The sequence below is a fragment of the Xyrauchen texanus genome, chromosome 12, assembly GCF_025860055.1.
Source record: "Xyrauchen texanus isolate HMW12.3.18 chromosome 12, RBS_HiC_50CHRs, whole genome shotgun sequence".
NCBI classification, from domain to species: domain Eukaryota; kingdom Metazoa; phylum Chordata; class Actinopteri; order Cypriniformes; family Catostomidae; genus Xyrauchen; species Xyrauchen texanus.
The window spans coordinates 37,232,367-37,248,912 of record NC_068287.1 but is presented as its reverse complement, the minus strand read 5'-3'; the positions used below and the strand labels follow the sequence as shown (position 1 = coordinate 37,248,912).

Genomic DNA, 16,546 nt, shown 5'->3' with positions numbered 1-16,546 from the left:
CCAAGAGCCCTAGATATAAACAAAAACACACAATAAAATTAGCAATTGCATTTCAGTAAATGTGAATAAATAATACATTTGCCTAATAAATGGCAGATGAGTAATACATTTCAAATTAGAGAACTACAGCATATGCGTGCTGACACATGTTTTTATTCATCACACAACTATTTGTTGACAAGTGAGATGATGATTTGTAGTGGAATACCTAAAGGCTTAATCACAGATGAGTTGTCTTTCACTCCTCATAATTTCGTTTGACAAAATAATATCATGCATTAAATGTTTCTAAAACAGAGAACTGAGGCTGCAGTGGGCACAGGCTCACCAAAACTGGACAGTTAAAGACTGGAAAAACAAAGCCTGGTCTGATGAATCTTCAGTTCTGCTGAGGTACATGGATGCTAGACCCACTGGAGCTTCAGCTTTATGTTCTTGTGTGACAGAAGTGGAACCGAAATGATCTTCTGCTGTTCGGCATGTTGTGCATTCTGAGGTGCCATTCTGCTCACTACAGTTGTACAGAGAGATTATCTGTTACCATAGCCTTTCTGTCAGCTCAAACCAGTCTGGCCATTCTCTGTTGACCTCTCTCATCAACAAGGCAACATTATTGGCGCCATTCTGAGTAAACTCTAGAGACTGTTGTGCATGAAAATCCTAGAACATCAGCAGTTACAGAAATACTCAAAATGCCTGTCTGGCACAACAACAAAAAAAAGATAGAAAATCACGCCACGGTCGAAATCACTGTGATACCATTTTTCCCCATTCTGATGTATGATGTGAACATTAACTGAAACTCCTGACCCATATCTGCATGACTTTATGTATTGCACTGCTGCCACATGATTGGCTGATTAGAATAAGTAGGTGTACAGGTGTTCCTAATTTATTGGTCATAAGTGTATTTGCCTTTTCATTTTGTATGTCAAAGATGTTTATATATAATGGACCTCGGATTATACAATCTCCCAAGACAGGGTGAGCAGCACTGATTTTTTCCTTTACCTTTATAGGAAGTCAAGTGTGTCTTGAGTTTATTATGGTAATGTGGTGAGCAGGGCAAGGCCAAGCTATAAGGTTGGACGGCTGGGGAGAATTATTGCAATCACCCAGGCGAGAGATAAGGAGGTGCCAGAGCCACAGTTAGAAGAGAGAGAGAGAGAGAGAGAGAGAGAGAGAGAGAGACACACACAAAGCTCTCTGTGGGTCTATGTTGAGGGGGTGCTGAAAAGCACACCATAATTTGTGACAGTGAAAAGTGTGTTTGTTAATAAATGTCTTACATGGATTGTTCAACCGGCACATGCTTTCTCCTTCATAGGAAAGGCAGAGGTGTGCCACAGGTATATGAGTCATATCAAAACAAAACGTATTGCCTTGAAAATGGAGAAGAGTTACACTGAAACTGGAGGTTAACCACAAAGCATTCTCATCACTCTAGTCCTTACAGACCTATTTGTGGCAAATTGTCCATTACAAATCTTCAAAATGTTCCAAATGTGTTTGTCACAACAACAGAGAATTTCTCTAGTATTCCTGGGGCCGGTTGCATAAACACAGCCATTAACTTAAGACTGCGTCTAACAATTAGTTTGACTAGCTAAAGATGCCATAGAAAGCCTGTTGCATAAAACAAGCTCACAGTTGTCTTTTGTAAGTCTTAAGTCTAATTACCATTGCATTGTGGGAAAAGTAAGACACTGAACAGCTTTTAAAAAATGGCCAACAGTGGAGACTCAATACAGTTTTCATTCGCTGAAAATATTTGCACACAGTGCTAACGTAGTGCTTCAAAATTGATTCTAATGAACACATTTTGTGATTTTAACCCAAATAATAAAAAACACATGACATTTTGTTACCATCGTTGAAGTCAAAGTCTTCTTCAAAGTCTTAACTCAAGCCCCTTTCAGCCCCCACTGGCTCAAAATTATTTTTCACAGCAACATAGAATGTAAACAAAAGTTAGCCTAGGTGTCTGTTGTCTTACATTTTGGCCTTAAATTAGACTGATCTAAGTTTATATGTAACTGTCTGAAAAAATTAAGACCATGCAACCGGCCTATACAACCATCCCATGGTCTCAAGATTCTTGTTTCTGGTTTTGGTCATGGCCTGCGATCTCACACTAATTTCTACTGTTTTAGGGTTTGCTGACATTACATCGTCATGGCAACTAAGTAGTAAAATTGGCTAAAACTTTACATAGAAAAGGTTAGTAATCGATTTCATCACACTTAAATCATGTTAACACACATATTGTTTACGTCTTGAAACTATACTTTTGAAACATTGAGTATTTTTTATGTTTACTGATTGGCCCCATTCATTTCCAGTGTAAGTGCCTCATGTTTTTTTAAGTTCAGGAGGGGCAACTCAAAATTATTTTTGTGGAAATCAATATTGTGCCATAAATGCTGTTGATTGAGCTTATCTTGTATTGAAACCGGAATATTCCTTTAACCCATGTGGTATGTTTGTTTTTGCTAACATATTTTGTGTTCCTGGTCAAAAATGACCAGCCCTCGAAGATTGTTTATAGAGGTGAAACTCGAAAAATTAGAATATCGTGCAAACGTTCATTAATTTCAGTAATTCAACTTAAAAGGTGAAACTAATATATTATATAGACTCATTACAAGCAAAGTAAGATATTTCAAGCCTTTATTTGATATAATTTTGATGATTATGGCTTACAGCTTATGAAAACCCCAAATTCAGAATCTCAGAAAATTTGAATATTGTGAAAAGGTTCAGTATTATAGGCTCAAAGTGTCACACTCTAATCAGCTAAACACCTGCAAAGGGTTCCTGAGCCTTTAAATGGTCTCTCAGTCTGGTTCAGTTGAATTCACAATCATGGGGAAGACTGCTGACCTGACAGTTGTGCAGAAAACCATCATTGACACCCTCCACAAGGAGGGAAAGCCTCAAAAGGTAATTGCAAAAGAACTTGGATGTTCTCAAAGTGCTGTATCAAAGCAAATTAATAGAAAGTTAAATGGAAGGGAAAAGTGTGGAAGAAAAAGGTGCACAAGCAGCAGGGATGACCGTAGCCTGGAGAGGATTGTCAGGAAAAGGCCATTCAAATGTGTGTGGGAGCTTCACAAGGAGTGGACTGAGGCTGGAGTTACTGCATCAAGAGCCACCACACACAGACGGGTCCTGGACATGGGCTTCAAATGTCAAACGTCTTACCTGGGCTAAAGAAAAAAGAACTGGTCTGTTGCTCAGTGGTCCAAAGTCCTCTTTTCTGATGAGAGCAAATTTTGCATCTCATTTGGAAACCAAGGTCCCAGAGTCTGGAGGAAGAATGGAGAGGCACACAATCCAAGATGCTTGAAGTCCAGTGTGAAGTTTCCGCAGTCTGTGTTGGTTTGGGGAGCCATGTCATCGGCTGGTGTTGGTCCACTGTGCTTTATTAAGTCCAGAGTCAACGCAGCTGTCTACCGGCACATTAATATAAAATATATTAGTTTCACCTTTTAAGTTGAATTACTGAAATTAATGAACTTTTGCACGATATTCAAATTTTTCGAGTTTCACCTGTAAATCTCTCAAAATGCATACACTATCACAAGATATTGCATTAGATCTTGTTATCAACTTCTTTTTTAGTAATTATGACAGGTTTTGTACTGTCTTGAAAAAAAAAATATATATATATATATATATATATATATATATATATATATATAAAATGTCTTTGTAAACCACTTAAACCTGCACGCACACACACACACACACAACCTATGGTGAATCCCCTATTGTGCATCATCTTTCCATGTACACTCTTTGAGGAATGTTTCAAGATCAAACATATTATGTTGTGTTTGGGCTTGTTTGAATTGAGATAGTCTGCTGTAAGTCATAATATGTCATTGTCTTTGTAATATGTACGTTTCAGGAAATAATAAGGAAAAATATGACAACAAAAAAAAACACTCCTGTTTATTTTATTTATGTGTATCTGTGGGAATTTGCTTATTGCATTCTACAAATTGATACCTTTCCAACAATATATAACACATGGCTATCTCATCTTTTGTTATGGCTTTACCAACTTTGAATATAAATCCAAGGATTTGTATGTGCAAATGACATATGTACACACTGTACATATGTGCTCATCTAAGAGATTGGGATGCTCCTGCACTCTTAATATTTCTGTATTTTGTAGTCTAATCCACTCATTTCCAATGGCCGATTATTTTTGACCATGAACACAAGTGTAACAAAGTTAAATAAAACCAAAAACACTTAAAGGTCCACATTTATTTATTTGTTTTCAGATACCATATGTGAACAAAGTCAAGACAATTGGATAAAGAAAAAAAAAATTGTAAGATAAAAAAGTAATCAGGGTCAAAATGACTGGAACACAACATAAGGGTTAAACTGCAGTTGATGTGAAGTTAGGTAAAGGTCACCCAGACAATGGTGTATATCTGGCTCAGGGGTGATGTGGTGTTAACCGCAGATTAAACATGTGTTTTAAAATTTTAGTTTAGGACAACATTTTTGTGGACACCCGCCCCTCTCGGAGGAGACCCCATGTATTCAAGACTGCTTTAAGAATTATTATTCACTCGGTTCAAGTTTTGCCCAAGATTCTGTGTGTGTGTGTGTGTGTGTGTTTTAGTCTTTATGGATAAACTTTGTGTTTTTATTTTCAGCTGTAGTTTTACGTGCAAAAAAACAATGTCAGTAAATTAAATGTTTCTGGTGAAATACAATAACTGCAATATTTTAACCACACGGAGAGGCCCTACTGGCATCTTACATTGGAAAGTGAAAATTATATGGAACTGAAAGGGTGCGCAGGGTGATTATGATAAAAATGAGCGAGAGAAAGGTGAAAACCACATGATCGTCCCTCCCTAAAATTAAAAATAGCACGGTATGATGTTGAGTAAGAGGAATTAAGCACCGTTGTTGTGTTTGCCTAGCAGCCCGAAGGAGAATAAAATCACAGAGAAAAGTGCAGACACATCCTGTCATACATATTCACACATCACTGAGTAGACCTCTCACAAATGTTTAAAAAATCATCAAGATCACTTTGTAACCTCATAAGTAACTTTATGACTCATTAACCATTTATAGAGGTTCTTGAAGTCTTTGTCAGTCTAACAAACAAACCAGAACATGTACAGCTGAGCTGGGTTCAAAATAGAAAATGCTGTATCAACTTGATCTTGATCCTTTATTTGATCAAATATGGGAAAAACTAAGAAAAAGACTAATTTACTGCTTTCATGAGCAAATGTCAAGCCGACAGTTTAACACTTTTCAAATACAGGAATTACAATATAAATCTTGCATTAACCCTTGATATGTTTAAAAATAATAACATCTGTATATTGTACAGAAGATTTTTCAGTAGATTTGCAGTAAACTCATCTGTAAATTATGAACATGAAAACTGACATGGGCTTACCTACCATGTTTTCAAAGTGAACACAGGCTTCCTTAGTAGCGTTTTAACATCGCCACCTATATGTCAATTGTGGTACTACTCGTGCACAGAAATCCTCAGCTTTACTGTAAGGATTTAAGGTACTTATAATAAGCAGGTACTTAGATTTTTTACAAATCCTGGTGAAAACTTCTGTTCTGTTCTGGAAGTAGAAGACCTTGTAATATCATTTCTAATGGCCACTTTCATATGGTGATGCACATGGCTTTTAGCTGTGAATTCTTTGATGATTTTGATAAGATAAATATAATAATAACATTTACATTATTAATGACATTTCAAAATGAGTATTTGCTGAATTGAAGCAGCTTGTGCTTGGTTAAAAACTCATAAATGATTGTATAGAAAAATTATGTTGAAATAAACTGTATCAAATGTGGTACAACAGGCTTTTGTGTGTGTGTGTGTGTGTGTGTGTGTAAGATAGAGAGTTGGATAATAGGTATAGAAAAGTTTGACAATAATTGCAATCATTTCCGTTAGTGACTTAAAAAAAACAAAACATTACAGTACTTATAAAGTTGTAACTTTTTTATTTTATTTTAAGTAATGGTAATTTCATTTAGAAAAATACGTTTTTATAATTGTTTGTCCTCTCATATAAAAGTAAATAGCAAAAATAGACCATAACACATTCTGACACACAGAGGTGCACTATAGACCCTGTCATGTCCAGCCTCTTGCTACCATATGCAAATCAAGTGGACTTTTTCTGATATACAAACACACAGAATTGCATTTTCGTTTAACACATCAAACACTGCCACCAGTTGGCTGTAAAGTTGAGAAGCATGCAAATTAGCCTCAATGAGTTACTGAAATTATGTCACAGAGACATTGGGTAACCTGAAACTATGAGCCAAGAGAGAGAAAAATAATGGCAATGGTAAATATTTTAATCTATTATCTCTAGCAATTGAGTAGAAAAAACTATCTTAAACTGATGGTGAGGTACCGGATATAGGGTGCCCTTACCTTATCAGTGAATATCTATGACTTTTCCAGTAATTTATGAGCATAACTAGAACAATTCAACTAAATAAAATAAAACTACTGATCAGAAACAGGCCCAAAACACATTAAAAAGGAAAGACAGAGGGACACAGTGCTAAGATATACAGCAAAAAAATATTTTATTTTACACACCAGAAAACCAAACATAAAACAGACAACTCATTTTAATGACAAAAATACTACAACCAAACTTCTAACTAAACTAACCCTCTGTCCTAATGTATTCTATTGTAAAGACAAAGTAACATGCATAACATAGAGGCATATTCATTTCACAGTATATTTACTAACTTAGTTTTACTTTTTTTGTGGATTCCCTGAATTACTTGTACTACCATCATACTTAGTCAACATTTTGTTATTTTGTTAAATATTAGGTCTTGAGGGAAATCACCATGTGTTCTGCAAAGTCACTGAGTTTTTAACCAAGCACAAGCTGCTTCAATTCAGCAAATACTCATTTTGAAATGTCAGTAATATGCCTTTGAGTGAGATCATAACATCTGGTATCACTGATGTCATCAACCTGCAATGTATGTTGTCACTGAGCTTTTTGTTTACAATGGCAACTGACATTACAGGCAAACCAACAAACAAAAACAAAAAAACAACAATGGAATAGGTCACAAATTTTCTGGTGAGTTATCTGGAAAACATTGGCTGCGTTGTGGGTAGAGGAAGCTGGACTTGAGTAGGTGTCAATGAGAGAAATCCACTGTAAGGGGTTGGGAGACTTACACAATGTTGGTGGTCACTTATCTGGAAAATATTGGCTGCTTTGTAGGTAGAAGAAACTGCTCTTGAGTTGGCATTAGTGAGTAAGATCCACGGTGATGTCCCATGGGAAATCCTCTTCACTATTACTGTTAGCACCATCAAACTCATTCCAGGAGATGTCATTTACCTGGCAGATACAATTGCCTATTTATTAGCTCTCTGATTGCATGTTGCTAAACCACTGAGTGACTAGTCAAGAACTGAAAGTGACTGCATAGTCCCTCATAGTAATAGTTGCTATATTACTGACCCTGAAAAACAATACAGGTGAAACTCGAAAAATTAGAATATCGTGCAAAAGTTCATTAATTTCAGTAATTCAACTTAAAAGGTGAAACTAATATATTATATAGACTCATTACAAGCAAAGTAAGATATTTCAAGCCTTTATTTGATATAATTTTGATGATTATGGCTTACAGCTTATGAAAACCCCATATTCAAAATCTCAGAAAATTAGAATATTACATGAAATCAATAAAAAAAAAGGATTTTAAATACAGAAATGTCGGCCCTCTGAAAAGTATAATCATGCATATGTACTCAGTACTTTGTTTGGGCCCCTTTTGCATTAATTACTGCCTCAATGCGGCGTGGCATGGATGCTATCAGCCTGTGGCACTGCTGAGGTGTTATGGAAGACCAAGATGCTTCAATAGCGGCCTTCAGCTCTTCTGCATTGTTTGGTTTCATGTCTCTCATCTTTCTCTTGGCAATTCCCCATAGATTCTCTATGGGGTTCAGGTCAGGCGAGTTTGCTGGCCAATCAAGCACAGCAATACCATGGTCATTGAACCAGGTTTTGGTACTTTTGGCAGTGTGGGCAGGTGCCAAGTCCTGCTGGAAAATGAAGTCAGCATCTCCATAAAGCTTGTCTGCTGAAGGAAGCATGAAGTGCTCTAAAATGTCCCGGTAGGCGGCTGCGTTGACTCTGGACTTAATAAAGCACAGTGGACCAACACCAGCCGATGACATGGCTCCCCAAACCAACACAGACTGTGGAAACTTCACACTGGACTTCAAGCATCTTGGATTGTGTGCCTCTCCATTCTTCCTCCAGACTCTGGGACCTTGGTTTCCAAATGAGATGCAAAATTTGCTCTCATCAGAAAAGAGGACTTTGGACCACTGAGCAACAGACCAGTTCTTTTTTCTTTAGCCCAGGTAAGGCGTTTGACATTTGAAGCCCATGTCCAGGACCCGTCTGTGTGTGGTGGCTCTTGATGCAGTAACTCCAGCCTCAGTCCACTCCTTGTGAAGCTCCCCACACATTTGAATGGCCTTTTCCTGACAATCCTCTCCAGGCTCACGGTCATCCCTGCTGCTTGTGCACCTTTTTCTTCCACACTTTTCCCTTCCACTTAACTTTCTATTAATGGGCTTTGATACAGCACTTTAAGAACATCCAACTTCTTTTGCAATTACCTTTTGAGGCTTTCCCTCCTTGTGGAGGGTGTCAATGATGGTTTTCTGCCCAACTGTCAGGTCAGCAGTCTTCCCCATGATTGTGAATTCAACTGAACCAGACTGAGAGACCATTTAAAGGCTCAGGAACCCTTTGCAGGTGTTTAGCTGATTAGAGTGTGACACTTTGAGCCTATAATACTGAACCTTTTCACAATATTCTAATTTTCTGAGATTCTGAATTTGGGGTTTTCATAAGCTGTAAGCCATAATCATCAAAATTATATCAAATAAAGGCTTGAAATATCTTACTTTGCTTGTAATGAGTCTATATAATATATTAGTTTCACCTTTTAAGTTGAATTACTGAAATTAATGAACTTTTGCACGATATTCTAATTTTTCAAGTTTCACCTGTATCTTCTGAACTAAGATGACTTAACTAAATTTGTATGAATCTGGTTCACAAGGGACAATATTTTATTTAAATTCAATAGTTCTAATAATAAAGATAATTTACACGAAGTTTAGAATACACGTCTCTGTTAATAACTCATTTGAGATGGCCTGACTATTTAAAGAACATTATACAGAATCAAAAGTGCATTTACCTTTATGACTCCTTCAGAGTTTTCCTCTGGAAGAATCTCATCTGGATCATGCTTGCATTCAATTGCTACTTTCCCATTTCCTGTGGCACATTATTTACATGTAATGGATTTTACCATTGCCTATGCGTGCATTTAAAAAAAGAATTACCACTGATCGCAATAGATCATATAATGGATGTATACTGTATGCTGGCAGTGATACTTACCCAGGATCATGAGAAGCACTTTTTCAAAGGCCCGCACCACAGCTTTGTCTTTGGCCCGTTTCATTAGGGTCCCTCTTTTTCTCAGCTTTTCCACTGGGTCTAAAAGATTCAACATTTTCCTACGTGTCGTGCAATGATAATATGTTTCACATTAAAAATGCTTGAGAGCACTTTTATCATACTAGAATAGAATATACTGCACAATTCTATGACAGCTAACATAGGTATACTGTATATTCTAGAATGTGTTTTTGATTATTGTTTGTGATAAATACCAAATCATTTCTAAATATCCTTAAAGGGAATAATTCACCCAAAAATGAAAATTCTCTCATCATTTACTCACCCTTATGCCATCCTGTATGTGTATGAGTTTCTTTCTTTTGGAGAACACAAAGATTTTTAGAAGAATATTTCAGCTCAGTGAGTCCATACAATTAAAGTTAATGTGACCAAAACTTTGATGCTCCATAAAGTGCATAAATGCAGCATAAAATTAATTCATAAGACTCCATTGTTTAAATCCTTTTCTCAATCCAGAGAAAAGTGCAAACAAAATGACTAAATCCAGCAATCTAATTGGTAATGGGTGAGAACGTGCCAAAATGTACCATCAGAATTCTCTTTGGCGATCATGATTTCAAGCTCCATTACACTGCCTAGAGTCATCTAGCACTCTGCACATACATCAAACACTAGGAAGTATAATCGAGCTTGAAATCATAACTGTGCATAGACTGCAATGGAAAAGTGCACAGTGAAAAAGGAGTTACATTTTAGTTTGTTCTCACCCAAAACAGATTGGATCACTTCAGAAGACATTGATTAAACCACTGGAGTCTTTTGGATTACTTTTATTCTACCTTTATGAACTTTTTGAAGCTTTCAAGTTTTAGTCACCATTCAATTGCATTGTATGGACCTACAGTGCTGAGATATTTGATCTTTGCTTGTGTTCTGAACAAGAAAGAAAGTCATACACATATTGGATGTCATAAGGGTGACAAATGATGAGAATCTTAATTTCTGGGTGAACTATTCCTATAAAGGAATATTCCGGATTCAATACAAGTTTAAATAGTTCACTTCCATTGTAAGTGCCTTACTATAACCGCAATTACTGCTTTTTTTAAATAACCAATTTTTTTTATGGTAATCAGCATTATGCCATAAACGCTGTTGATTGAGGTTAGCTTGTGTTGAACCAGGAGCATTCCTTTAAGTAGACAACAGGAATAGCCTTTGCTTGACCCCAAGTCAAAAGTATATGTAATAATGAATTCATAATGTTTTTAAGTCACCTCGATCAATGTCAATGATCTCCTCTTCCACACCTACCCCATGGCATCTCACTTCATGCTGTGGGAAGGTCAATTCAGCTATGCAGCCATATTTCATAAGCATGCCCTGGCTGTCCGGTTCTTCTTGCCACCCGGCATCCGCACATTTTGAGATGTCCTTCAACTGTTGAAACACAACAAACATTTATTAAACCTTTGTCTACAAATCAGCCATAAATAGCCATAAAAATTAAATATGAGCCCATTCAATGTATATTACACAAACAAAACAAGCGGACAAGGAGGCATTGATTGGGTTATTGTTGCTTACAGTGATAATGCGAGTAGACCAGCCATTGAAGCCCAGGTAGTGATTAGCCAGGTTTTGACATTTGGAAAGGCTGAGAGGTTTAGTGCTATAGAAGGACAGATTCTGCTTTATGCTCAATCTCACCTGTGGGGTTGGTAAAAGGAGAGAAAGAGATATCCATAAATACTGTAAATAGATAGATAAATAGACTGCTTATAGTGCTACCAATAATCTAGCTTTTGTTCATTTGCAATATCTAAAATTATTGCTTTGAAATAAGATATGACTACAAATGTAATTGTAACACATTAGGCTACCTTTAATGGAGAGCTCTGGAAAAGACACTGTTTATCAGTGGCCCTCTGAGCTTTGGAGGCCTGTGCTGCAGAGTAGAACTTGACCATTGCGTAGAACCCGGGTTCTGCCACTGTGGCATTGGGACATACCTTCAGCAGGTAGAGAGCTCCAAATGCTGAATACACGCTCCACAGGTACTCCTAAGAATTCAGGTGAAATGGTAAGAAGTTCAATTAAGCCTAAGGCTGGGTGAATTTATGCTATAATGGTGATTTTGCACTGAAAAATCTCTAAAAGTCCAAAACTAAGCTGTCCAAAAAAGCATCCTTAATATGTTGAGTTTTTGAACAAACATCCAGGTAGATGCTGCACATTAGTGGTGGTTGAGTAGATTCTGAAAAATGAAAATATACATTTAATATCAACCAATATGTTAAGTAAGGGAGCTAAAATTCAACTACATGTAAATCAGGTGTCCTTTCTGACATGGAGTGCTATTTTTAATTTTACTTGTTAATTGTTATGCATCAAGAGCTTGATTGGCATGCAGGTGCAGGGGACATCATATGAACAAAATATTAATTCTTCTCTCTCACTGTTTCTCCCATACAATTGATTAGCCTTCCCCTATGCATGCCAAATAGGTTGCTGACACTTGATTTCACGATTTCATTGTCCCTCTCACATTATCATGTACTAAGTAATATTAAAATGTCATGTATATGAAAATTATATGAATCTGTACATAAATCATTATTATTTTAACAAATCAAGGGGTCCTTGACCTGAAAATGGTTCTAACATTCTAGTAATATTTTTCCAGTAATAAATAAAATAAAGTTTAGTAATAAATACAATTGTATTGTATGCTTTTACATTAGTCTCAGTCCTTACATGAATATCACATAGCCTAGGGTTTATACAAATTATATACAGTATACAGTGCATTAAAGGAATAGTCAGGTTCAATACAAATCAAGCTTAATCGTCAGCATTTGTGGCATGACGTTATTTACCACAAAAATTTATTTCAACTTGTCCCTTCTTTTCTGTCAAAAAAGCCGCAATCAATGTTTCAGTGAGGCACATACAGTGGAAGTGAATGGGCCAATTTTTGGAAGGTTTAAAGGCAGAAATGAGAAGTTTCTGCCCTTACAAAAAAAATTTCAGTTAAAACTCGTGCATTATTTGAGCAACAGTTTAAACTGTCATTTTAGTGGTTGTTGACATTACATCGTGAATGCAGTTGTAAAATTGGCAATAACTTAAAACAGATTAGGTTGAGCGATTTTATTGTTTGGATCTTGTTTCTTTGCTTTTGAAACAGTGAGTATATTAATGTTTACGAATTGGCCCCATTCACTTTCATTGTAAGTGCCTCACTGGATCCCAGATTGTAGCTTTTTTTAATTTTATTTTATTATAATTTTTTAAAGGGGGTGCAAGACAAAATAATAAAAAAAAAAAAATGGTAATCAATATTATGACACAAATACTGTCGGTCGAGCTTAACTTGTATTGAACACAGAACACTCCTTTAAATGTTATAGTAAACAAGTCTAAATATTACCAACATACTCTATGTCGTATAAAATACCACTATCAGATACATTACTTACATAAATGTACGCCTCTGAAAATGTTGACTTTATGTCCCAAATAAAAATTGTTTTGTTGTTTTCGAGAGGAACTTTGAACTCAATTATATCAACTTCAATCTCCATTGAAATTTAGCTTTTAAAAAGCTAACGGTGTTACCACATAAAGCAAATGATTGCATTAAAACAGCAAAGAAAATGGTAATAATCAGTTAACGCGATTCCTTTCGACTACTTCCGCAAACAGAAAAGCATTTCGCGCTCTTTGACGTCACTTACGTAATGCGCTGCGATTGGACCAGAGGCGGACGCGCACGCGCACGCGCAACATATATGGCCAATTTATATGACAAATTAGCATTGGTTGGCACATTTTCTATCAAATTGTGAGTGTCATGTTTTTTTTTTCATGACATTTTGTATTTAGCTGTTGAGATTCTTTCAAAGGCCTATTATTTGGGCATTTTATGGGCCATTTTATCTTTTAAAAAGGCAAAAGCGTGCTTATTTACATGCACATGTGTTGCAATAAATATTGTGTTTTACAAGTAACCTTTTTATCAGAATAAAATGTAATAGTATTTAAAATAGTAATGAATGAAAGTCTCTGGTCATAGACATATCAGATGCAGTTTAAAACTTTAATAGATTAGAACAAATGCACACAGCATGAACAGAACAGGGCAAACTAATACAAAGGTTAAGAGCATAATCTAAAATGTGAAAATACATTTAGAATGCCTACATTAATACACTCGTGAGTGAACTCATCCATCCGAATGACAATTTCAACATGAGACACTGATTTTTAGTTCTTGAGCCACAATGGATGAGAGCTCCCTGATGAGAAGAATAAATACAGCAGTGGTATGTAAAGTTTAAATATTTGAAGGAACTGGGGCTCAGACTTAGATTTGCCTGGTTGCCATTTGCTGACAATCCAAGATCAGATGATTATTAGTTTAGGAGGATTTAAGGACTCAAACTGGTCTTGGAATGTCAGCAAATCACAAATGTGATACAAGCTTTGGTTGTCTTTTGACGCCCTCTACAGGGTGCAGTTGGAATCCAGAGATCTCCTGCAGTTTGCAACCCTAAGGTAGGTTTCCACCTTGTGCATGTCCTTCTTAAAGCAAGCAAGCAGATGAAAGCTCTCTCTGAGGTTGCTCTCCCCCAATGTCAAGTAGAAGTCTTCAAAAGGCAGTGGCAGGGAGTCATTGTCATTCATGTTGGGTTGGCCATCAAGGTATCCCTGTGCAGAGACAAACACCAAATTATAATAAAGCTATCCAAATACAATTATAATTAGTATGACACCAGATATATTAAAATAACATATCTTCTTATCTCCCACCTTTATGAGTACATTGATGCCCACTTTCAGGTCGGCCAGCTTCTCTGTGATCTGGCTGGGGTTTCCGATGGTCAGGCTGTTTGAGACGGTTCCACTCAAACTCTGGCTTGTGTACTCCCAGGACTCAATGAGGCGGAAAGAGATGTGAAGGAGCTTCAATACCTGAAAAAGGGAGAGAAAATAAAGTGGCTTTATACCACTGGTCATTTTTTGTGTATGCTACCCATATTTGGTCTAGCACAACTGTGAAAATATTTGGATGTTTTTGTACATTTGCTGTAATATAGTATATTTCTGGCATCCCAACTAAAAATGTTTGGTTCCCAGAACGTTACGTTGGAAATGTTACTTTTTGATTATAAAAATAAAACCTAAAATTAACCATTTGGGAACATTCTGCGTTGGGTCTTATTGGGTCTAAATCCTCCCTGCAACATCCTGGGAAGGTGTATGGTTATAAAATGTAACCTAAAATAACCATAATGGAACGTTCTGTGTATGTTCTTATTAGGTTGTCACACAAAACCCTCCCTGCAATGTTCTGGGAACATTAGTTTAGGGTTAAAAATAATTAGGTGAAAATAGAACCTAATCAAAACATTCATAGAACGTATAGAATTGGTTAATAAACAAATAGGTTACTGAAAGCTAACTGTTAAAAATAGCTTAGATATTGAGACAGTTATTAATTGGTTTGTTGCAAAATTTTGCTTCATGTATTTGCTTTTAATTTTGGCAGATGTTTGCTACTCACAGAGCTTTTCTGGGTTTCATCTTTGTCAGTGGGCGCCTCTATGGAGTCAGAGTTGCAGAAAGACAGCGGGAAGATTTTACTCAGCTGCCTATGTTCCTCTGGCAACAGGCTATCCTCCTTGATAATGAAAGGTCAATGGTTTCATTTATGTATTCACATATGTTATATCATTATGATGAGATATCAGATAGCACTGTTCAGATGATTTATCATCTTTCTCTTGAACTTTTAAACAATTATAGTTATGACCAAACAATTCAGAAGAAAACATTAGAATTTCAGAGTTCCAAAAAAAATGAAAGAAGAATCTTACAAAGTCGTTGATCAATTTTGCGGCCAGCTGGTGCAGGTGTTGCACACGGATGACTGCATTGTTGAAGAGACGTTGGTTCTCTGAGGCTGTCCCCTGGTTTACCAGCAAACTAACCAGCACCACCGACAACAGCATAAATGCTTGAAAAATAAAATAATATTTTTTTTCAAACCACTTGTTTGCCAGCTTCAGATGAAATAGCCCCATAACCAAAGGTATCATGATTTTGGATTAAAATGTTGTTTGGCATCAAATCCATTCTGTCATTTTTGTTAATGTGGCCTAATTAAATTTAACATAACTATCAAATCAGTTTAGTGGATAAGCAAACAGTTAACTTCACATTCAAAACACCAAAAAGCATAAAATTCATACCTCTAGCCATTTTGCTCAATGTTGAAGACCTCTGTTAGTCTTAGTTGAAGGCTTTTAAATGTTTGTGAATCTACAGTAGCTCAGGTGTACTGATATTTATATGTGAAATTAACGTGTTTTGATGCATCTTGATCAGAAACATGGGAGTTTCCATGATAACTATGCTTTAATATGCATTGTTCTATGTATTTAGATATCATACGTTAGTGTTGTGGTTCCGGTCATTTATGTATATGGTTATTTCCATTGCTTAGTACTAACAACAGTGCAAATGATGCTGGTACAAGAGACAGCAGAAAGGTCATAATATTTTATTTAATATAATATTTCAGGATCAGGAGAAGATGCTTTGGCACTTACAGCCTTTTTACAGTGAGCTTTGTATTCTGAAAATGTTTTAGAACGCCCTCATGTTTTAATACAGAGACTGTTGTCTGGACAGCGCTACATTCTATGTAATGAGATGACGTGTTTAGCTGTACGGTACCACACTGGTAAATGGTGTCATCTCCTTCAGAAAGGACAACTTTTCAATAATTATAAGAGGGAATTGGGTCATATACGTGTGTGTTGTCACTCTGGGGATGTGGGAGGACTTTCCTACTCAGATGTCATGTTGGCCTGTGTGCAATATTCAACAGTTTTGGGGTTGTAAAGTGTCAGTATAAATTCATTGTTTAATCCCTCGCTGGAAAAATCAAAACAAAAAACGGAATACAATCTGTTTACCTGCTCTGTCTGTCACGTATATTGTAGGTCAGCTGAATC

At 36.4% G+C, this 16,546-nt stretch overlaps 2 protein-coding genes across 2 annotated transcripts; both read right to left on the bottom strand.

The window, feature by feature from the left end:
- Positions 1-4,278: 4,278 nt before the first annotated feature.
- Positions 4,279-13,226, bottom strand: rdm1 (RAD52 motif containing 1). The gene is made up of 7 exons (XM_052139606.1): positions 13,004-13,226; positions 11,405-11,584; positions 11,109-11,231; positions 10,799-10,961; positions 9,498-9,596; positions 9,292-9,371; positions 4,279-7,403 (listed from the first exon to the last, which is right to left on the bottom strand). The coding sequence occupies exons 1-7, from the start codon at positions 13,106-13,108 to the stop codon at positions 7,311-7,313; spliced, it is 843 nt and encodes a 280-aa protein (XP_051995566.1). The 5' UTR covers positions 13,109-13,226; the 3' UTR covers positions 4,279-7,310.
- Positions 13,227-14,030: 804 nt separating this feature from the next.
- Positions 14,031-16,546, bottom strand: LOC127652657 (somatotropin-like). The gene is made up of 5 exons (XM_052138927.1): positions 16,508-16,546; positions 15,404-15,543; positions 15,091-15,207; positions 14,337-14,498; positions 14,031-14,234 (listed from the first exon to the last, which is right to left on the bottom strand). Exons 2-5 carry the CDS (start codon positions 15,536-15,538, stop codon positions 14,031-14,033), a joined length of 618 nt encoding a protein of 205 aa, XP_051994887.1. The 5' UTR covers positions 15,539-15,543; positions 16,508-16,546.